General features: G+C 51.5%; 1 protein-coding gene across 2 annotated transcripts in view; it reads left to right on the forward strand.

Annotated features, from left to right (window-relative positions):
• Window positions 1-18,910, forward strand: part of LOC105464031 (neuronal calcium sensor 1) — a 64,837-nt gene extending 45,927 nt beyond the window's left edge. For both annotated transcript variants that reach the window (XM_011711648.2, XM_071078433.1), the window contains exons 4-8: window positions 1,307-1,385; window positions 3,903-3,991; window positions 4,331-4,408; window positions 7,150-7,265; window positions 14,603-18,910. In XM_011711648.2, coding sequence (XP_011709950.1) covers window positions 1,307-1,385; window positions 3,903-3,991; window positions 4,331-4,408; window positions 7,150-7,248 — 345 coding nt within the window. In that variant the 3' untranslated portion in view covers window positions 7,249-7,265; window positions 14,603-18,910. The remainder of the gene's footprint in view (window positions 1-1,306; window positions 1,386-3,902; window positions 3,992-4,330; window positions 4,409-7,149; window positions 7,266-14,602) is intronic.
• The last annotated feature ends 4,796 nt before the right edge of the window (window positions 18,911-23,706 follow it).

The following is a 23,706-nucleotide window of genomic DNA, read 5'->3' on the forward strand; positions in this document are numbered from 1 at the left end:
CATATACACACATGCATATGTATACAGTGCACACACATGCATGTATACACATGTACACCCTGACATTTCTCTTACAAGCATAAAATGCAAGTAACTCCCATGATAACAGGATTAATAATAATAAGAAATATTTCCTGAACATTTACTATGTGTAAGCTGTTTGCATGGATTTTTTTTTTTTTTTTTTTTAAGACAGAGTGTCACTGTGTCACCCAGACCGGAGTGCAATGTTGTAATCTCGATTCACTGCAACCTCCACCTCCCGGGTTCAAGCGATTCCTCTGCCTCAGCCTCCTGAGTAGCTGGGATTACAGGCGCCCGTCACCACACCTGGCTAATTTTTTTTATTTTTAGTAGAGATGGGGTTTCACCGTATTGCCCAGGCTGGTCTCGAACTCCTGACCTCAGATGATCCACCCGCCTTGGCCTCCCAAAGTGCTGGGATTATAGGTGTGAGCCACTGTGTCCGGCCATACATGGATTATTTTTAATGAGATCTTACAAGCACCTGGGAGCTGGGTATTTTAATACCCATTTTGTAGGTCCGGAAACTGAGGCTCTGAGAATCGTAAGCTATAGGATCTTTTGTTCCTGGCTTTTTCCACCCAGCATCATGTTTTCAAGACTTACCATGTGGTAGCTTGTGTCATCTCCGGGCAGCGGCTGCACCCACAGCTGTTGGGTTGTCTGCGTTGACCCTGATTTGTCCTGCAGTAGCATTTGAGGGTGGATTTACTGTCACTTGTCTCTGTACCCCCTGCTGCTGGCACCACGGAGGTTTCTATTTTATCCCACCCCCAGCTTCTCCCAGGTACCCCCAGGCTGGGAGTCACATTCCTGACCCTGGGAAGGGCTCTTCCCTTCTTGGGCCTCAGTTTCTTCATTTGCAAATAAGAGGTGGAATTAAACAGCCTGCAGCGGCCTGCCCTCTGCAAAAGCCCGTGAGCCCACAGCTCTAGGCCGAGGGGCTTCCAGGCTGTTGCTGAGAGGAGCGCAGGCGTTGGTGCTTCGGGCACCTTCTCCCATCAGGAGTGGAGTTAGCCTCTCCGTTCAGCCTCAGCCCTTCTTCCTGTGCCTCCTGCCTGGCCTCTCCCACTTCTAACCCCCGACACAGTCCCCCAGCCTCTGCTCCCTACCCTCTCCTCGCCTCTCGCCCCCCATTCCTTCAAGCCTGTGCTCTCCACCTGACTGTCCGTTGGCCACGATGTCTGGAGCCTGCGACTGCCCCTCGCCCGTCCCCGAGATACAGCCTGACCCAGTGGCCTGGCTGGCACTGACCGAGGCCATCCCCTCTCTCTCTGGTCAGGACGGGCGAATCGAGTTCTCCGAGTTCATCCAGGCGCTGTCGGTGACCTCGCGGGGAACCCTGGATGAGAAGCTGCGATGTAAGTCCTGCCCCCTTGGCCCTGTGGGGCAGCAGCTGGAGGGCCCAGGTCAGAGGGAGGCAGCCCTCGGCCCTCACCAGGCAGGGGTGCCAGACACCCACCGTAGTGACCACAGATGGCGTCCCAGTTGCGTCTGCAGAGGGCAGGCCTGGGCCGTGGGCAGGTGGCCCTCACATAGCCACGTAATAGGCCAGGCCGACTGTCTAGGGTTCAGAGAGCAGCATAGACATCTGTGCTTCCAGTGGGAGGGTTTCCTGGAGGTGACCGGCAGCAGAAGGAGGCTCGCTGAGGCAGGTGGGCAGGGCGGGCTGGGGGCAGAGGCTGGCAGGAGCCTTGGCTGCACTCGGGCAGGTGCAGACCTGGGCAGCAGGAGGGGCAGTGAGGACCCAAGACCCGGGTTCAGTGCCGGACCCACCTCTTTCGTAGCCATTGCTTGGATTCTTGCTTACACTCATTCACTTACTCACTCGTTCATTCACCAAATAACGTCTGAACATAGCCACGTGTTGGTACCAGGGATCCACTAGGGGATAAGATAGACAATATAGACGGGTCCCTGCTCTCAGGGCGATCAGTCTACAGTGGCAGCAGGATTTAAAAAAAAAAAAAACAAAAAAACTCAGGCAACTGCAGGTGAGGAGGAGAGAGGGAGTCATGAGCAGGAGAGGACCTGCCTGGCAGGCGTGGAGCTGGGGATGAGAGGAGCTGGGGAGGGGGTGTAAGGCTCCAGTCAGGGGGCCCGCGTGTGCGAGGCCCGGTGGAGGGAGGCTGAGAGGGAGATGGGAGGGGAAGTTGTGCATGCCCCTGGCGGCATTAGCAGGAACGCAGGGTGCATGGAGGGGAGGGAAGATGGAAACCAGCTGGCCAGAGCTCCCTGCTGGGTAAGACTTTCACACTTCATTCCATCGGCAGGGAGAAGACCCTGCAGTTTCTTTTTCTTTCTTTCTTTCTTTTTTTTTTTTTAAAGAAATAAAAGCAAAAGCTCCTCCTCCCGATGCACTATTTTATTTTCTAATGTTGACTGTAGCGGGCCACACCATAATTGTGGGATCAGAGTGGACTGTGGGGAGGAGGCGGGGACTGGAGTCGGGGAAAGGAGAGGGGAGCTCCTCTGGGCCACATCCCAGGCCCCCGACTCTCCCACGCACTCAGCTCCAGCCACTGAGGCCTCAGCCCTGGAAGCCCAATGCCCCATCCCTTTATTTTATTTTATTTATTTATTTATGGACAGAGTCTCACTCTGTCACCCAGGCTGGAATGCAATGACATGATCTCAGCTCACTGCAATCTCCGCCTCCCGGGTTCAAGCAATTCTCCTGCTTCAGCCTCCCAAGTAGCTGGGATTAGAGGCACGCACTATCACACCTATCTAATTTTTGTATTTTTAGTAGAGATGGGGTTTCGCCATGTTGGCCAGGCTGGTCTTGAACTCCTGACCTCAGATGATCCACCCGCCTCGGCCTCCCAAAGTGCTGGGATTACAGGTGTGAGCCCCCGTGCCTGGTCCTGTTATTTTAAATTTATATATATATATTTTTATATTTATATATTTAATATATATATATTATATATATATAATTTTATATATATACACAGAGAGAGAGAGAGCGTGCGAGAGAGAGAGAGAGAGAGAGAGAGAGAGAGAGAGAGAGAGAGAGAAAGTCTTGCTCTGTCACCCAGGCTGGAATGCAGTAGTTTGATCTCGGCTTATTGCAGCCTGCGCCTCCTGGACTCAAGCCATCCTCCCACCTCAGCCTCCCAAGTATCTGGAACTACAGGCACCTGCCACCACATCCGGCTAATTTTTGTATTTTTAGTAGAGTCAGGGTTTCACCATGTTGGCCAGGCTGTTCTCGAACTCCTGACCTCAGGTGATCCTCCTGCCTCGGCCTCCCAAAGTGCTGGGATTACAGGGGTGAGTCACTGTGCCTGGCCCTGTTGTTTTTAAACATATATATATATATATATATATATATATATATATATAAAATATATATAAAATATATAATATATATTATATATACTATAGATAGAAAAAGAGAGAGAGAGAATTGCTTTGTCATCCAGGCTGGAGTGCCGTGGCTTGATCTCAGGTTATTGCAACTTTCGCCTCCTGGGTTCAAGCCATCCTCCCACCTCAGCCTCCCAAGTAGCTGGAACTACAGGCATGCACCACCATGCCTGGCTAATTTTTGTATTTTTGTAGAGACGGGGTTTTGCCATGTTGTCCAGGCTGGTCTCGAACTCCTGGGCTCAAGCAGTCCACCCACCTCAGCCTCCCAAAGTGCTGGGATTACAGGTGTGAGCCACCGTGCCCAGCCTAGTTGCAATGGTGTGTGTGTGTGTGTGTGTGTGTGTGTCTGTCCCCGTCTATCCTGATGTAAATATTAGTTACATCATTAGGAATGGGCCATTCAGTCACTGACTTCATGTTGGCGTGCAGAGAGGAGGGGCGAGTTGAAGGCCCCTCCCCACTGCCCCAGCCCAGGATCACTCAGTACTGCCGCTTGCTTACAGGGGCCTTCAAGCTCTACGACTTGGACAACGATGGCTACATCACCAGGAACGAGATGCTGGACATTGTGGACGCCATTTACCAGATGGTGGTGAGAGGCTGGGTCCCGTGTGGTTAGGGGTGGCAAGAGGGGCAAAGCCAGTGAGAGAGAGAGAGAGCGAGCAGCTGTGCAGCCATGCTTCTGCCCAGGTGGAAGCAGGGGTCACTGGCTGAGCCGTTCTGTATGTCTCTGCCTGGGCAGGCAGGCAGGAGCCGGCAGATAGTGGGGCTGGGGTGTGGGACGTTCCAGGGCAGAATGGCAGGGATGGGGAGGGTAAAGAAGAGGGGGGCGGCCCTCATCTGGAAACTGCCAGGTCTGGGGTCAAATGTGTGGCCAAGAGCCCAAAGCCCAGAGTGCCAGGGCCCAGCCCCGCCTTGTCCATCCCTGCAGGGGAATACTGTGGAGCTCCCAGAGGAGGAGAACACTCCTGAGAAGAGGGTGGACCGGATCTTTGCCATGATGGACAAGGTGAGGTGGGGGCGGGGCTGGTCCTGGACCAGGGAGGCAAGGTGTCGATGGCAGGAATTGGAGTCCCTGCAGCCTGGGCCTGGCTTTGCTGCCAGCCCCTTCCATGGCTCACGGCAGGTGGTATGTGTCATATCCAGGCTCAGCAGCTAGCCCTATCCAGTGTCCAGAGTCTTAAGTCAGTTTGCTCAGCATGTTTTCTTTAATCAACCAAAGTCCTTAGCCTTTTTTTCGTTTGTTTGCCGTGGACCCCTTTGGCATTCTGGAGAAGCCTACAGACTTCTCAGAATAATGGCTTTAAGTGCATAAAATAAAATCCATAAGATCAAAAAGGAAGCTGATTATTTTAGAAAACAGCTGTCAGAGTATTTTTAAAAAAGAATCTGTGACATAGCATTCTGTGAGCTGCTTTCTTAATGCATTCACTAAGATGTGGTGGTGAGTCCAACAACCTCCGAAATTGCGAGCTGTCATATCTGCAGCAACTGGGGTGTGTTATGAAAAGACCTGTGACCCCTACTGTCGACAGATCACAGGCACTGCAGGTCCTGTTGGGGACCGTCACCTAGGTTTCCATCAAAGGAAAACCTACATTTCAGTTAGAGGTTAGTGAAAAGAAAGACTGATTTTTTTTCCCCCCAAGTTCACAGACCTGCTGACTTCTATTCACAGGCTCAAGGTTAAGAAACCCATCTTTAAAGGGAACCAAAGGCCAGGTGTGGTGGCTCACACCTGTAATCCCAGCACTTTGGGGAGGCCGAGGCGGGTGAATCACCTGAGGTCAGGAGTTTAAGACCAGCTTGGCCAACATGGTGAATCCCTGTCTCTACTTAAAAAAAAAAAAATCCAGGAGGCGGAGATTGCAGTGAGCGGAGGTCGCGCCATTGCGTGCCGGCCTGGGCAACAGAGCGAGACGCAGTCTCAAACCAACAAACCACAAAAGTTAGCCGGGTGTGATGGCACATGCCTGTAATCCCAGCTACTCGGGAGGCTGAGGCAGGAGAATAGCTTGAACCTGGGAGGCGGAGGTTGCAGTGAGCAGAGATCGTGCCACTGCACTCCAGCCTGGGCAACAAGAGCGAGATTCTGTCTCAAAAAAATAAAAAAAAAACAAAAAAAAGGAACGATAGACACTGGGGCCTACTTGAGGGTGAAGGGTGAGAGGAGGGTGAGGCTGGAAACCCTCCTATTATCAGGTACTGTGCTTATCACATGGGTAACGAAATAGTCCGTATGGCAAACCCCCCACAACACAGGATTAACCTATATAACAAACCTGCACATGGATCCTTGAGCCTAAAATAAAAACCTAAAAAAAGGGACTCCAAAAAAGTAAGGAATCTGTCTTTAAATCAAACTTTTTTAAAACTAAAATAACTTAAATGTAAATTTGAAATAATGACATTAGGGAAATCCAGGTGTTACGTGCCTTCAGCAAAATAATATAAAACGACCGGGCGTGGTGGCTCACGCCTGTCATCCCAGCACTTTGGGAGGCCAAGGCAAGTGGATCACTTGAGCTCATGAGTTTGAGACCAGCCTGGACAACGTGATGAAATCCCGTCTCTACAAAAAATACAAAAATTAGCTGGGTATGGTGGTGTGCACCTGTGGTCCCAGCTACTCGGGAGGCTGAAGTGGGAGGATGGCTGGAGCCTGGGAAGCCAAGGCTGCAGTGAGCCGAGATCGAGCCACTGCACTCCAGCCTGGGTGACAGGCTCCGTCTCAAAAAAAAAAAAAAAAAAAAAAAAAAGATTTATCAGCAGTGTGTGGAGCACAGAATAGTAAGTTTCTTGCGGTGTGCTTCCACGTGGTTAAGGCCAAGGCCACGCACTCATTACCGTCCCCCTGTCTGCACCTCCCTCATTTTGGGAAACAGCACAGACCCTGTGGTCACACTGACTGGCGTGTGAATCTGACTTCCCCATTTCCCAGCCCTGGGGCCTGGGTAGGTGACGGAGCCTCAGCTTCCTCCCTGGTAAATGGGGATGAGAGCAGCACCCTCCTCTTGGCTTGGCCGTCAGGGTTCCATGCACTGAGGATTGCGCTGTGCTTGGTGTGTGTCGTGTACGCAGCCAGCGATCCCCAAGCATGGCTGGGCTGTGCTCGTCCGCACTGTGGTCGGCGCTTGCCCTCTCTGGAAACCCGGGGTCGAGTAGGAGGTCTCCGTGGCCTTTTTCTTGTGGTCTCAAGGGCTTCCTTGAGAGATGGTCCGGGGAAGGGATTCTGGCCCAAACCGTCCCCTCCCCAAGAGACCCACTAAAATTCCTCCTTCTGAGCCATGTCCAGCCCCTGCCGGGTCTCCCAGGGTCCAATGTGGGCTGTTCCAGGGGCAGTTTAAATGCCCTCCCAAGAGAGACCCCAGAGAACTGCATGAGGCTCTCAGCCTTGTCGATTACTCACACTGATGGAGGTTAATAGCATTAACCATGACGTGTGTGGAGTTACGGGGTACTTCCAGTTGGTCAAGCACAGAGCTGTCACCCCAGTGCCTGGAGGAAGCCAGGTAATTACCCACCATCCCCAGGTGAAGAAACATGCCCAGAGAGGTGGGCCACGGCCCAAGGCTACCCTGCCCTGAGTGCCGAGGTCTGTCTGGTGTTGGCTGCTTGTAGGCCCTGAGCCACGTTGCCTCCCTCCTGATCTAACCTTGGAAGGGCTCTTGGGACCGGCCCTGGTCTGGGCTTGTCCAGAGCCCTCTCCTGGGAGGCTCTGCACCCTCAGCCACCTCTCTCTGCTCACAGAATGCTGATGGGAAGCTGACCCTGCAGGAGTTCCAGGAGGGGTCCAAGGCAGACCCGTCCATAGTGCAGGCACTGTCCCTCTACGACGGGCTGGTATAGTCCCGGGCCGGAGCTGGGTGAGTACGGACTTGGGGCCTGGGGTGGGTCTGGGATGGGTCAGGGGTGAAAAGCCAGCAGCAGGACACCTAGGTTTGGCAGGTAATTACCTGGGTCTCTGGGGGTGTTGGGGCAACCCAGTGAGGACATAGCTGGGAGGAGGAGGCTGGAAGGGGGGCCTTCAAATTGGTCAGAGCTCCAATGTTTGGATCATCTTTTTTTTTTTTTTTTGAGACAGAGTCTCGCTCTGTCGCCCAGGCTGGAGTGCAGTGGCGTGATCTCGGCTCACTGCAAGCTCCGCCTCCCTGGTTCACGCCATTCTCCTGCCTCAGCCTCCCGAGTAGCTGGGACTACAGGCACCCGCCACCATGCCCGGCTAATTTTTTTGTATTTTTAATGGAGATGGGGTTTCACCATGGTCTCGATCTCCTGACCTCGTGATCCGCCCGCCTCGGCCTCCCAAAATGCTGGGATTACAGGTGTGAGCCACCGCGCCTGGCCTGGATCATTTTTATAGACCCAGATCAGCCTGTGAGTTTGCTTGAACAGAATTTTTCTGGGTGGGCCAGGCACGGTGACTCACGCCTGTAATCCCAGCACTTTGGGAGGCTGAAGCAGGTGGATGACCAGGTCAGGAGTTCAAGACCAGCCTGACTAACATGGTGAAACCCCATCTCTACTAAAAATACAAAAATCAGCCGGGCGTGGTGGTGCACACCTGTAATCTCAGCTACTTGGGAGGCTGAGGCAGGAGAATCGCTTGAACCCAGGAGGTGGAGGTTGTAGTGAGCCAAGATTGTGCCACTGCACTCCAGTCTGGGTGACAGAGTGAGACTCCATCTCAAAAAAAAAAAAAAAAAAAAAAAGCCAGGCACGGTGGCTCACGCCTGTAATCCCAGCACTTTGGGAAGCCAAGATGGGTGGATCACGAGGTCAGGAGATCAAGACCATCCTGGCTAACATGGTGAAACCCCATCTCTACTAAAAAATACAAAAAAACTAGCCGGGCGAGGTGACGGGTGCCTGTAGTCCCAGCTACTCGGGAGGCTGAGGCAGGAGAATGCCGTAAACCCAGGAGGCAGAGCTTGCAGTGAGCTGAGATCCGGCCACTGCACTCCAGCCTGGGCGACAGAGCGAGACTCCGTCTCAAAAAAAAAAAAAAAAAGAAAAAGAAAATAAATGTCCTGGGTGGAAGACACTTTGAAAATCAGTTCCCAACCAGGGCCAAGGGCCTGGGAGAGCAATTTCTTATCCCTCTCTGAGCAGCCAGTCGAAGACCTAAGCTCCTAGCTGTCACAGAATGATAGCACACCTGGCAGAGGCCCCTGTTGCTGGTAGAGAGCTGTCTCCCTTCTTGCCTTCTCCTCCCCTCTCCCCTCTTTTCCTGCGTATTGTTTGTGGAGTGTTCAATGTTGTCTGCAGAGAGTGGGTGTGAATAACGTCCAAGGTCTTGTCCAGAGATCAACGTTCTTGTCCACGTCCTGGTGAGCCAGTAGATGCCTGCTGTTGGTATATATGTTAGGGTAGAATTGCGGGGACATAGGGTGTGTGTAATATTTAGCTTTGGTAGTTACTAGCCAACAGTTTCCAAAGTGGTTGTGCTGTTTTACAGTCCCACTAGTAGTGTATGAGAGTTCCAGTTGCTCCACATCCTCCCCAACATTGGGTATTTTCTGTCTTTTCAAATTTTAGCCATTTTTGTGAGTATGGACTAATAACTTGTTCTAAGTTTACTTTGCATTTCTCTGATGAGCAGTGACATTGAATGCCTTATTATAAGTGTATCACCCGTTTTAATGTGCTCATTTGTGACGTGCTAGGTTAGTTATCCGTTGCTACATATGACATTATCACAAACAGCAGCTTAAGAACAAACAGGAATTTGGCACAGTTAAGCTGGGTGCCTCTGGCTCAAGGACTCTCAGGAGTATGCAACTCACCTGTCATTAGGGTTTGCCTGGGTCTATCCTGGATTTAGCAGCACAAGTTCCACGTTCTAGGAAACTCCTCAGTCCTGGGAAAATTGGGATACTTGTCAGCCATTGGCCAGGGCAGTGGTCTCATCTGAAGGTTTGGCTGGCAGCGACCTGCTTCCAAGATCACTCATGTGGTTTGGTAGCCTTGTTCCCTTGCCATGTAGACACCTGCACAGGGCTGCCTCACAATATGGCTGCCAGCTTCCCTCAGAGCTTTCCAAGAGAGAAAAAGAGAAAAAGCCAGGATAAAAGCCACTATCTTTTTATAGCATAATCTTGGAAGTGACATCCATCACTTTTTCTTTTTGTTTCTTTCTTTTTTTTCCCTGCGACCAGGTCTCACTCTGTCACCCAGTCACCAGGTCATGGCTCACTGCAGCCTCGACCTCCCAGACTCAAACGAGCCTCCCATCTTAGCCCTCAGCTTTCCAAGTAGCTGGGACTACAGGCATTTGCCACCATGTCTGGCTAATTTTTTAAAAATGTGGGGTTTTTTTGTTTTTTTTTTTTTTTGTAGTGTAGAGCTAGAGTCTCACCGCGTTGCTCAGGCTGGTCTTGAACTCTTGACCTCAAGTGTCCTCCTACCTCGGCCTCCCAAAGTGCTGAGATTACATGTGTGAGCCACTGCACCCAGCCATAGATTGGTTTTTGAGTGCTAAATCACCTTGCATTCTTAGAATAAACTCCACTTTGCCATGATGTGTTATCTTTTTATGTATCATAAAATTTGATTTGTTGGCATTTTGTTTAGGAGGTCTACCCTGTTTTTTTTGTTTCTTTTTTTTTTTTTTTTTTTTTTTTGAGATAGAGTCTCGCTCTGTCGCCCAGGCTGGAGTGCAGTGGTGCGATCTTGGCTCACTGCAAGCTCCGCCTCCCGGGTTCACGCCATTCTCCTGCCTCAGCCTCCTGAGTAGCTGGGACTACAGGCGCCCACCACCGCGCCCGGCTAATTTTTTGTATTTTTAGTAGAGACGGGGTTTCACCGTGGTCTCGATCTCCTGACCTTGTGATCCGCCCGCCTCGGCCTCCCAAAGTGCTGGGATTACAGGCGTGAGCCACCGCGCCCGGCTTTTTTGTTTCTTTTTCTTTTTTTTTTTTGAGACAGGGTCTCACTCCATCACCCAGGCTGGAGTGCAGTGATGGGATCTCGGCTCAGTGCAGCCTCTGCCTCCTGGGTTCAATCAATTCTCCCTCAGCTTCCCAAGTAGCTGGGACTATAGGCGCCTGCCACCACAATGCCTGGCTACTTTTTGTATTTTTAGTAAAGATGGGGTCATCAAGTTGGCCAGGCTGGTCTTGAACTCCTGACCTTAGGTGATCCACCCACCACAGCCTCCCAAAGTGCTGGAACTACAGGCATGAGCCACCATGCCTGGCCAGGCCTACACTGTTTTGAAGCGTCTATTATTATTATTATTATTTTTCACAAGAAATCCTTTTTCACTGAAGAGACATTAGAAAATATGCTTTATGAGAAAACCTCAATTAAAAAGTTTATTTTCAAAAAATACCTTATATATGACTCAGATATAATCACAGTGAGCATTTTAGTGTCCAGAGTGATTTTAAAATAATTGAACACTTACAAAACTTCACACGCAGTAAACTGAGTCACACAGAAATATATAATTAAAACCAATTTATAAACGAACTATCACTGTTATTAATATTTCTTTCTTTTTTTTTTTTTTCCAAGATGGAGTCTCCCAGGCTGGAGTGCAGTGGCGTGATCTCAGCTCACTGCAACCTCTGTCTCCTGGGTTCAAACAATTCTTGTGCCTCAGCCTCCCAAGTAGCTGGGATTACAGGTGCTCGCCACCACGCCTGGCACATTTTTGTACTTTTAGTAGAGATGGGGTTTCACCATGTTGGACAGGCTGGTCTCGAACTCCTGACCTGGTGATCCACCCGCCTTGGCCTCTCAAAGTCCTGGGATTACAGGCATGGGCCACTGTGCCCGGCCAATATTTCCATCATATAAATGCTTGACGTGTACCTTGACACATCCCATGGTAAATGCTGATCCATTGTCTAATTTTTCACAGTCCCCTTTTGCAAATCACCACGTCATGTTATTTCCATGACAAGCTTGTCAAAGTGACAAGAGCCTTCCCATGATGTGATCCCCCTTTCTATTAGCTCTGCTGGGAAATGGCCTTCTTTCTTCTATAGGGCTGTTCCTTGTGCCTACGCTGTAGTAATTATATCCAATTTGTGTTCTATCATTTTAATGATTTATTTGCCTCCTCAGGTTCCTGATAGCTCATAGTTCCTAGATCACTTGCAGTTATGTAAGTCATTGACTTATTCAGAAACTGAGATGAGGTTTATTTCCACATCATTAAATGTTGAGCCATCATTTTTCATAGCTGTGTAATGCTCCATCACATGGCTGGGCCATAATTTAACCAGTTCCACCATGTTGGACACTCAGGTTGTTGGGAATTTGGGGAAGATATTAAAAAATTATCTATTATGGGCCAGGCACAGTGGCTCATGCCTGTAACCCCAGCACTTTAGGAGGCTGAGGCAAATGGATCACTTGAGGTTAGGAGTTCAAGACCAGCCTGGGCAACATGGTGAAACCCCATCTCCACAAAAAATATAAAAATCAGCCAGATGTGGTGGTGGGCACCTGTAATCCCAGCTATTTGAGAGGCTGAGGCAGGAGAATTGTTTGAACCTGGGAGGCAGAGGTTGCAGTGAGCCAAAATCATTCCACTGCACTCCAGCCTGGGCGACAGAGTAAGACTCTGTCTGAAAAACAAAACAAAACAAATTATCTATTATGGAAACATTCATACACAGTGGTAGAGAGAATAGTGTAATGCTGGCCAGGTGCAAGTGGTCACTTACACCTATAATCCCCGTGCTTTGGGAGGTCAAAGTGGGAGGATTGCTTTAGGCCAGAAGTTCGAGTCCAGCCTAGGCAACACAGAGAGACTGTCTCTACAAAAAGTATAAAAATTAGCCAGGTGTGGTGGCACATGCCTGTAGTCCCAGCTACTCAGGAAGCTTGAGCCCAGGAGTTAAAGGCTACAGTGAACTAGGATTGTACCATTACACTCCTGCCTAGGTGACAGTGTGAGAATTTATCTCTTTAAAAAAAAAAAAAAAAGTGTAATGTTTTGTACCCATCACTCAGCTTCCGAATCCCCAGTTCCCTGCCAATCTTGTACCATCTGTGCCCTCCCCCTCCCACCCCCACTCCTGTTATTTTGAAGCAAATTCAAGACATCTTCATACTTAATCCATTTCAAAGTGTATTTCTAAAAGATAAAGATTCTTTAAAAAATTCATAAAGCAAAAAATCGATAATTCCTTAATATCCTCTGATCTCTAGTTGCTTTTCTAGTTTTCTGTTATCTCACCCTTTTTTTTTTTTTTAAACTGAAATCAGACTCAGAATAAAGTCTACCCATTGCAATTGGTTGATAGGTCTCTTAAATTTATTTAGGCTATGTGCAATGGCTGACACCTGTAATCTCAGCGCTTTGGGAGGTCGAGGCATGTGGATCACTTGAGCCCAAGAGTTCAAGACCAGCCTCGGCAACATGGTGAAACCCTGTCTCTACCAAAAGTACAAAAATGAGCTGGGTGTGGTGGCACATGCCTGTAGTCCCACTTACTCAGGGGTGCTGAGGCAGCAGGATTGCTTGAACCAGGGAGATTGAGGCTGCAGTAAGCTGAGATTGTACCATTGCACTCCAGCCTGGGTGACAAAGTGAGATTTTATCTCAGAAAAAAGCCTTTTAAATTTTGTTTATTATTTATTTATTTATTTATTTTGAGATGGAGTCTCACTCTTGCTGCCCAGGCTGGAGTGAATGGTGTGATCTCGGCTCACAGCAACCTCTGCCTCCCAGATTCAAGCGATTCTCCCGCCTCAGCCTCCTGAGTAGCTGGGACTACAAGCACGCACCACCATGCCCAGCTAATTTTTGTATTTTTAGTAGACACGGGGTTTCACCGTGTTGGCCAGGCTAGTCTCGAACTCTTGAACTCAGGTGATCTGCCTACCTTGGCTTCCCAAAGGGTTGGGATTACAGGCGTGAGCCACCTCACCTGGCCTGAGTATCGATTTTGGGTTCTTTGGGTATATACCTAGGAGTGGAGCTGCTGGGTCATATGGTTAACTCTATGTGTAACTTTTTGAGGAACCACCAAACTGAGCTCCAAAGTAGTGACAGCGTTTTGCATTCCCACCAGCAATGGACAGAGGTTCAAGTTTCCCCACATCCTTGCCAACACTTGTTATTTTCCATGAAAAAAAAAAAGGATAGCCATCCTAGTGGGTGTGAAGTGGTTGCCTTACTGTGGTTTTTGTTGTTGTTGTTGTTGTTGTTGTTTTTGTTTTTTGAGACAGGGTCCCACTTTGTCTCCCAGGCTGGAGTACAGTGATGCAATCTTGGCTCACTGCAACCTCCGCCTCCCAGGTTCAAGTCATTCTCCTGCCTGAGCCTCCCAAGCAGCTGGAATTACAGATGCGTGCCACTATACCCGGCTAATTTTTGTATTTTTGGTAGAGACCGGGTTTCACTGTGTTGGCCAGGCTGGTCCTCAACTCCTGGCCTCAAGCGATCCTCCTGCCTTGGCCTCTCAAAGTGCTGGATTTACAGGTTTGAGCCACTGCTCCTGGCTCTCCTTGTGGTTTTGATGTGTGTTTCCCTAATGACTAGGGATGTTGGACATCTTTTCATGTGTTTATCGACTGTTCTATGCGTTGTTTTTAATGGCTTGTAAACTGTTTTATCCTATGGGTATGTCCTAATGTATTCCACCACTCCCCTGATACTGGACACTTAGATTGTTTTTTCTGCTTCCATTTTTGTTTACTGTTTTCTGCTATTACAGATAATGCAGTGGTAAACATTTATTTATTAAGGATAAATATAGAGTGGGCACAGTGCCTCACGCCTGTAATCCCAGCACTTTGGGAAGCTGAGGCAGTTGGATCATGAGGTCAGGAGTTCGAGACCAGCCTGGCCAAGATGGTGAAACCCTGTCTCTACTAAAAAATACAGAAAAAAAAAAAAAATTAGCCAGGCATGGTGGCAGGCGCCTGTAATCCCAGCTACTTGGAAGGCTGAGGCAGGGGAATCACTTGAACCCGGGAGGCAGAGTTTGCAGTGAGCCGAGATTGTGCCACTGCACTCCAGCCTGGGTGACAGAGCGAGACTCCAACTCAAAAAAAAAAAAAAAGAAGAACCCAATGGGTGCCTCAGATGTTATGCACATTTTTAGGACTTCTGACATAGAATGCCACCTTGCCCTCTATCGACCTTCCTGCCAGCTCTGTGTGCCTATCCTCTGTGGCCAGACCTTAACTCGTATCCCCTGTGGCTGGATCTTAACCCATCTTGCCTCCTTGTGCCTTCCAGATGCCTGGGAACCACTCACCTCCTTCTGTGCCATGAGGCCACCTCAGCCCCGATACCAACCCCGTGCGTCCACCCAGCCTTCTTCCGTGTCCACACACAGCCGGCTGCCCTTGACCCGGGAGGCGCCGGCTCTCCTCTCCCCTGTCCTGCACCCATCCCCCGCCTGAAGCCACCGGCTCCAATTGCCAGCAACCTCTGCTTGTCCGGAAAACGACAACACGAAACGGAAAAGGCTACAGCCCTCTGCAAAACCAAGGACTTGGCTGCCTCGCAGGCAGCCTCTCCGTTCCTCCTGCTCTCTTGCGTGTGTGCTTTTGTTTTTTATTTCGAACAGACGTTTTAAAAGAAAAAAAACAACTACCTTCTGTCGTAGAAGACACAGACTGACAGATGGGGCGAAGGCCTGGGGACCTCAGAGAACTCTGCCTTGCCCTCGTCCCTCGTCCTTCGGCAGCCGGAGAGGCTGTAGGTGGGCTGAGGGTGTCTGGGGGTTCTGCCTGGTCAACGTTATTTGTCGTCCCATCTTTTAGCAGCAAAACCACCTCTGTGGGTAGGATGATTAATTATGAGGATGATGATTTTTTTGTGATAACAGTATTGTGCTTTTTGTGGGGAAAGTGAGGTTTTTTTTTTTTATATATATACATATATAATTGATATCTTTTATTTATTGGTTGTTAACTGTTGCTGCTGCCTGGTGTGTCCTCAGCTCCCCAGGGCTGCAGGCCCACCGTTTACATGTGCACGCCCTGACCCACCTGCCCACGCTGACTTGGGAGGATGGTGGCCTGCAGCGGCCAAGAAGCCAAAAAAAATTTTTTTTTTTCAGATACTGTGTTTGATTTTTGGAGAGGGGAGAGGTGGAAATTCCTAAATGGCTAATGCACTGTTCCCTCCAGCCCGAATGCCTCCTGCCGAACCCCTTTGCCTCCGTCCCCCCATCCCTGTTCTCCTCTGGGTCCATAACACTTTTTCCGAGGATGAACAGGGGACATCTTTAGGTTTTTCAACTCTTGTTTTGGTGTTTGCTGCAGCATGGAAAACAGAGCGCCTAAGGCTGGGAGCCAGAAGAAGGGGCATTGGGTACCCAGGCAGAGTCGGGAGAGGTGGTCTTCGAAGTTAAGTTAGCAGAAATAAAGGGGACGCCCGCCTACCTGGGCTGGGGAGGGATTTGAAGATAGTTCATGACTCTCTCCTGCTCTGCCTTCCCGCCTTCCTATCTGCTTTTTCCAGTAAACTGCATGGCGTCCTTCCCTGGCCCTCTCTTGGCTCAAAGGCTGGGAGGGAGGAAAGGAGAGAAGAGTTCTAGGCAATCCCATCAAGGTAGTCCCTACTCCTGGGGCTGTGGCCCACACGTCTTCACGGAGGCTTCCAGCTCTGCCTGCCACTGAGGCAGGCGCGTTCCCAGGACCATCACCAGGAATGTGAGGCCACCCTGGGTCAGAGGTAGGAGCCCGAGGTCCAGCCTTTGCTCTTTGATTGTGGGCAGCCTCCTGCCCTCTCTGGGTCTCAGTTGCCCCATCTGCAGAGCGAGGAGGCCTGGGCTGGTTGGTCTTGAAGGCCCTTTTCCATGCTGACATGGTGTAATTCTAGGCCTGGGGTTCAGTTTCCCGTGTCTGGTGATTGTGTGGTTAAGTTTGCTCGACCCCAACAGCCTCAGGGACTGTCTGAGTCACAGCGTAGCCCCTATTGCATGGCTACTGGTGTGTGGGGTCTGTTCCAACAGATGAATGTGTCATATGGCACACCTTGTCCCTTCCCGCAGCATTTCCTGGTCCACCCCCACCCCCCCGCCGGCCCTTGAGCTCCCTTTGGGCCCAGAAGGAGTCCTTGCCCAGGGAAGGCTTGAGGTGAGAAGCAGCTTCTCAGACTGTCAGGGCCAGGCCTGGGTCTAGAATTCTTGCTGCTGCTTTGCAAAGTCAACAGCCTATCATCCCATGTTTTAGAGGGGACACTTTGGTCCTCGGTTCCCACCCTCAGCAAGCAGGTCTCCAGCCCGAGGAAGGCCTCTGCTGGAGCGACATTGCTATGTGGGGCTGCGTGGCTGTTCCCCTTGGCTGGAGCATTCAGCCAACCCCAGCATCACCCCTGAGGCATTTATTGGCAGCCCTCTAGGGCTGCATGCTGGCTCGACCGTAACCCCCCTCCCCCACCAACATCCTGCAGGGATGGGGTCAGTGCTTCCACCTTCACAGGCCACTTTGAAGGGTGGATTCTTTGAGGCCCCTGCCGGTCGGCTCCCTGCTCAGCCACTGGCCTGGGCTACCTGGGACTCAGCACCAATGGCTGAAGTTTCTCAGCCAGGCTCTGACCTGGGGTCTGGGGCAGGGGATGAACATGGTGATTCGGGGCTGAGAGGATGAAGGAGGACTTTCCCAGGTCAAATTACTTTTCTTTGGCCTCTGCCTGAGGCTTGATTTGCCTCTCTGGTCCAATGGGACTGACACTGTTGTACAGCTTGGCCTGTGGCTGAGGGTGTCTGGGGTTAAGCATGTGGACCCCTTCGGTGTGTCCGGCCTTCCTCCATCATCCTGCCCTTTGGCCTTTTGGTTTGAAGCCACAAGTGTGGCTTCTGACCTTAGCAGACGGTATCCTTGCCGACCGCAGCCCAGCGAGCTGGTGGGTCCCCACCCCGAGCCAGCCCAGAACTGTCGGAAGGGCCACCCTTCCCGGCCCTGGCAGGGTGCTGGACACTGGCCATTTTCACTGGAGGTTGCCCGGCAGGGACCGATCTCTGCCCCTTCCTCTCCCCAGGCCTCTAGCTGCAGTGATGCTGCAGAATCCTAAGCCAGGTGCCTCCTGAGCAGCCCGTGTGCCTCTCCACAGCGGCGTTTGCCACCCAATGCGGCTCCCTTCAGATGCTCTGATGCAGAGGGCACGCCCGTAGTCCCTCTGCAGAGCCTCACACTGGGGCCAGGGCAGGCACCAGCCCCAGGCAGCCAGTAGACCACGGCCTGGCGTCTTCCTCGTAGCGTCTGTTCCTCACTTTGTGTTGATGCTGACTTAGAAGAATGTTCCGATTTTCCATGATCTAAGCAGGCCACGTTTAAAATAACATCAAGGCAAGCGTACGTGTCATCCTCTGTACTGACATCTCTTCCCCTGAAATGCTTTTCAATTTGACAGCCCATTTCCTAGACAAGTGCACCTGGGGTTTCAGGAACTTTGTCTCTTTTGGGAGGGGGTTGGTGGGGAGGTCAGGATGCCTGGGATCCCTTCCTGGAGAGTCAGCTTCTCTCTGGAAAAAGCCTCCATTGCCCACACGCCAGGCAGAAAGTCACCGTGTCCCCAGCGCGGTTTCAGCGTTTGATTTTAAGAGATCTAAGGAAGCGCGGCGCGCCCCCTGGTGCTGGTAAGCCGCCAACGCACCTGGGGCTGCAACCCCACTGGACGGGTGGTCCGGAGGGAGGCTGGAGTGGGGAGGTGAGGAGGGAGCTGTGAGTCCTCAGAGGCCGTGGGCCACCACATTTCTGGCAGCGTTTCCCAGACACCCCTCTGCTAGGCCATCCCTGGATAGCAAGTGAATTAACTTAAGGGCACTGTGATGGGAAGCCTTGCCCCCCCCTCTTTTTTTTTTTTTTTTTAATATCTGCGGAATAAACCCAATGGTTAATTTTTGAATGAATAAAAGGCTTTTGTTGAATAAACAGCTGGTCCCATCTTCTGTCTTGGCATCTTAGCATCCAGGCTCAGGCTCTGCCCCTTCTCCAGGATGGTGTAGCCCTGGGTCGTCCTCCCCAGCCTGCACAGTCCCCCGTTGTCCCTGTTTCTGCAGTGGTCCCCGGCCCGAGGGAGGCCCACCTCACTCCCAGCCTGACTCAGTGGCCGGCTTCCTCCGGGACTTTGCACAAGTCACTTCTGCTCATTGGGTCTCAGTTTCCCCATCCCTTGGATGGGAGCAAGAGTTTCTGCTGGGCCTGCCTCACAGGGGCCTGGTGAGACCCGAATGTGAGTGTCATCATCAAAGCCCGTCGAAAAGGCAGAGGCTCGTGCCCAGGGGTAGCGGTTTGGGCTGCTGCTGCCTCCCACCCGGAGCCTGCCACTTGGGAGAGAAATTGGTGTAATGCTTGCAAAAACAAACAAAAGGCAGTGTCTTCTGGCTGTGGTTATTTTCTTTCCTGCTTGCCTTCCCAGCCCCCTTTGAGTCTCTTTTTGGGGTGCTGTCCTGTCTGAACCTGCCGGTGTGTGTCTCTGGGGCCAGGTCAAGGCAAGGCCTAGGGGTGGACAGGGGCCGTGTAGCATGCCCCGGCCTCCCCGAGTTCCTACTGTATGTCGTCCATGTCACGCCAATTAAACACGCTTCCTGGACTCGTCCTCGCCTCCCTGTGTGGGCCTGTTGCTTTGTCTGTTTCCATTCTTTCTTTTCCGTTTCGTTTTAGGTTTCTTCCCCTTGCGGCACCCTTTCTCTGGCTTTGGGTGTTGTCTTCCCTGTTTCCTGAAGAGAAAGAATGTGTAGGCTGGGCGTGGTGGCTCACGCCTGTAATCCCAGCACTTTGGGAAGCCAAGTTGGGCGGATCACCTGAGGTCTGGAGTTCAAGACCAGCCTGGCCAACATGGTGAAACCCTGTCTCTACTAAAATACAAAAATTAGCTGGGTGTGGTGGCAGGTGCCTGTAATCCCACCTACTTGGGAGGCTGAGGCAGGAGAATCGCTTGAACCCAGGAGGTGGAGGTTGGAGTGAGCTGAGACCGCACCATTGTACTTCAGCCTGGGTGACAAGAGCGAGACTCCGTCTCAAAAAAAAAAAAGAGAGAGAGAGGGAGAGAGAGAGGGAAAGAATGTGCAAAGTGAGAACCTTGGGTCTATATATATATATATATATTTTTTTTTTTTTCTTTTTTTTTTGAGACGGAGTCTCGCTCTGTCGCCCAGGCTGGAGTGCAGTGGCCGGATCTCAGCTCACTGCAAGATCCACCTCCCGGGTTCATGCCATTCTCCTGCCTCAGCCTCCCGAGTAGCTGGGACTACAGGCGCCCGCCACCTCGCCTGGCTAGTTTTTTGTATTTTTAAGTAGAGATGGAGTTTCACCGTGTTAGCCAGGGTGGTCTTGACCTCCTGACCTCGTGATCCGCCCGTCTCGGCCTCCCAAAGTGCTGGGATTACAGGCTTGAGTCACCGTGCCCGGCCGGGTATACTTTTAAACCAGAAAAATCTGCAGGAGTGTTTCTGTGAGGCCAAGAGTTGAGCGGGGTGAGGTCCCGCCCATTGCCTCACCCGCGACATCCCCTGTCCTGCCTGTTTCATCTGGAGAGGCTGGCTGCTGCTTTAAAAATGTCTAAAAACCATTGGCCTAGACCAGTGGCTCTCAAGGTCAAGTGTGTCTCAGAATCACCGGGATTGGAGGCTGTTTCAAACCCAGCTTGCCAGCCCAGCCCCCAAGTTTCTGATTAGGAGGGTCTGGGCAGGGGCCTGGAAATCTGCGTTCCTGACAAGTTCCTGGGCTGCGCTGCTGCTGCGGGTCTGGGAATCACACTTTGAGGACCCCTGGGAGATGTGTGCACTGCAGTGTGTCCGGTTGGGTCCTACCTCCATTGGCTCAGGGATTCAGGCTAATGATTCATTCACCCCATGTGACTTTTGCACCTGTGATGGGCCAGGCGTGGAGGGCCTAGAGGTTGGTTGCTGGCCACATGGAGGGTTGCGTCGGGAGGGAAGGTGGGGAGATGAGGAACTCTTGTGTAAGCTCCTGGCAGGCACCCCGAGAGGTGGCAGTCTGTGTGGCTGCCCCCTCCGCCCTGAGTCACCCTTGGCCTGGAACCTGGGGTCGAGGAGAGCCCTCCTCTCCCCGCTGTGGTCAAGTTACCCCGTGTTTGCTCGGTATGCATAGGCCGTGCCGTGCTGGGGAGAGGCGGATCAGAAGACGTGGTAGTTTTCACTGTCATAGCTTGTTAAAGGAACACGAATTCACAGAGCAATAAAAGCCAGCGTGGACTCAGGAGCGTCACTGCCAGTTAGAATTCATTGCTCTTGGCCAAAAGCTCTTGAAAGACGCAGGAAGCGTGTAGATGGATGAGATCAAGCAGCCCATGTTAGAATGAACCACACCGCCTGCAAACACAGGCCACGTTTCAGACACGTTTCAGAGTGAAAGGAACCATCAGATCGCCACCACCTTCCAGGCAAAGCCGGAGGCCCAACGTGACTTCCGCTTCGGGGTTGAAGCAACCATTGAGAAGTAGATGCAGCGATGTCACCCTCTGTGGCCATGCCGGGCATCCAGCATTGTGCCTTGCTCTGGCGGGTCCTAGAGTGAAGATACCAGAACTCCCCAGACCCTCAAGAGGGTTCCAAAGGCAGCGTGGAAAGGCAGTGTGGGACGGTGGTTGGGGCCACAGACGCAGAATCAGAGCTGGTTCCCAGCCAGGCTCTACCACTTGACGCTGGGTATGTGTTCTAACGGACAGGCTCTTCTGGTAAAAATGTGGACCCTCGGCCAGGCACGGTGGCTCACGCCTATAATCCCAGCACTTTGGGAGGCCAAGGCGGGCGGATCACGAGGTCAGGAGATCGAGACCATCCTGGCTAACATGGTGAAAGTCCATCTCTACTAAAAATACAAAAAATTAGCCGGGCAAGGTGGCGGGTGCCTGTGGTCCCAGCTGCTTGGGAGGCTGAGGCAGGAGAATGGCGTGAACCCGGGAGGCGGAGCTTGCAGGGAGCCCAGATCGCACCACTGCACTCCAGCCTGGGCAACAGAGCAAGACTCCATCTAAAAAAAAAAAAAAAAAAAAAACCATGGACCCTCAATGACAGGCAGGTGATGACAGCCCCTGCCCTACAACCTCGCCAGAGGTGGAATGTTGCAGTGAAGGCAGGTATTAGATAAAATTCTGCCAGAAGTCCAGATATTCACTAGTAGGTAGATACAAAGACAGGCTCCTGTACCTGTCCATCCAGGGGGTGGGGGCCCCAGGACCCCAGGTCCTGCCCCTCAGCACAGTCCTGAAGCAGCAGGCTGCCACTCTTCCCTCGTGGTGTACAGGGCTGAGCTCCGAGAATCCTTCTAGCCAAGCATGTATCTTCACCACATTATACTTCTCCTATAAAAAGGGACTTCTAACATCCTTTGTGTGGACAAACTCTGTGGTGCAGATTTTAATAAAAGTACATATTTAAAATGCTAATGTGACACCCTCTGGAGGGCTGATTCCTGACTAGACTGTTTCACACACTTGGGGGCTCTCCCTGAGGCAGAGATCGGAGGTAATTTACAAGCCCACACAACGTCCTGTTTCCACCGAAGCATTGAAAGTAAATCTGTGCATGGGCACCTTTCTTTGGAAATACCAACCTCTGGTTCAGAGTCATTGTGAGGGTAGCAGGGGCAATGTTTCAGCAAAGGGCGAGCTTGAATGGGGGTGAGCTGTTGGTGGAGGAAGCTCAGGTCTTTTCCAGCAGCCTTGGCTGTGGTGTCTGCAGGGACATGGTTCAGAAACCATGTTGCTGAGGGCACATGCTGGGTCATGGTTCCTTGCTCCACTCTGGGTCAGGCTAAAGCCTGTGCTGACTCACCCCCAGGCCAGCCTGCACTGGATGGCTTACTGTGGGCTGAGGCTCAGTAGAGGCACAGACCTGGCCACCTGCTTTACCAGGATGGCTCAGACTGGCTGCTATTCCCTGGGTGTGACAGCGTTGGTGAGTCCTCCTAGAGGGACCATCCTAGAGGTCCCATTTCTCCCCACCTTGGGCCTTCCACCCTGTCCCCACTGACCCTCCCAAGCCCCAAACTCATACCTGCGTGTTAGAAAGTATCTCCCTAAGTTGTACTCCCCAAAGCCCAGCTCGGGGCATCCCCAGGCATAGAGAGGAGATGACAGGGAGAAGAGTAGGGAGTTGGGCTGGGAGTGGGAATGCAGTGTGGATCCCTGCCCTACAGTGGCCCCCTCCTCCCTGCCATCTTCCTGCCCAGGTAGTACAGAGGCAGAAACTTACCCTCCAGGTTCATCGGTCTGGAGGAACTGGTTCAGGACAGTGGGCATGGAAAGGGACTGGGAAGGCCCCCTGAGTTTAGGTAAAATGAGCTTGTGTAAGTATGGAAAAGCTTTCTACTTGTTCCCCTTATCTCTCTTTAGCTGGGCACAAGGCCATGTGGAACAAAGGACTACATTTCCCAGCCTCCCTTGTGGCTGAGTGTGGCCATGTGACCCAGTTCTATCCAACAGGATGAGAATGATGAGCATAACTTTCCCTCTCTTCCCTCTTCCGGCTGGCTGGATGGAGGACTCTGAAACAAGCATTCCGAGAACTGGGTTTTTGACCCCATGGAGCTGCCACACCAGCTTTGGACCATTTATGCTGGGGCTCTTAGGAGGAAGAGAGACACACCTTTATCTTGATTAAGCCATCCTGGGTCTCTGTGTCAACAGCCCAATTTAGGTACTCCCTAATGTACCCAGTGATCTGCTGGGTCGCTTTCAATGACCTGATGCCACCTGCAAATGTTTGCATCTAAACTCTCAATGTTTGCCAAAGTGATTTAATAAACAACTGTACAGTGCCATGTGCTGGTGTAACTACTGCTTGCTCATGCCTTTCCACCCCATCTTCTGCCTTTTCCCTCTTCCTGTCCCACTATGCCTTCCTCCTCCAAGGGCTCAGGGGACTGAGGGTCCCAGCCAGAGGGACTCCTCTGGGAAAGACTTTCTTTTGCAGAAGGACTAGGGACCTAGAGGCTCTAGGTTATTGGGGAACCCAGGGCAGCCCCTGAGGACCGGGCCAGTTGGGTTTTCACTGGGTAACCACAGGAAGGGGAATGGGCAGGCTAGCCTTGGATTGAGCTCAGGAGGGATTCTTCCAGGGGCCTCAAGACTTGGGGACTAGACCTTTTCTTGTCTCTATAATCCCCTGCCTCAGAAATTGCTCCCTTCCTCCCAGAAACCTGAAATAAGCCATCCACATGAGCAGATCTTGGGGGTAAAAAAGTATGATAAAGAGTAAAACAGCTTTTCTTCAGAGAGTCAGGGAAAAGGGTGGGAAGAGTCCCTATGGTATCATCGTCAGGTGACTAAGAGCAGGTCCCATTTTAGTCACTGGACTGTTGGTTGCTCCAGAGGTGAGGGGAAGTCTGTGATATTGTGGAGGGCCCACTTTATTCTTCGAGGAT

This window comes from Macaca nemestrina, chromosome 14, assembly GCF_043159975.1.
Source record: "Macaca nemestrina isolate mMacNem1 chromosome 14, mMacNem.hap1, whole genome shotgun sequence".
NCBI lineage: Eukaryota > Metazoa > Chordata > Mammalia > Primates > Cercopithecidae > Macaca > Macaca nemestrina.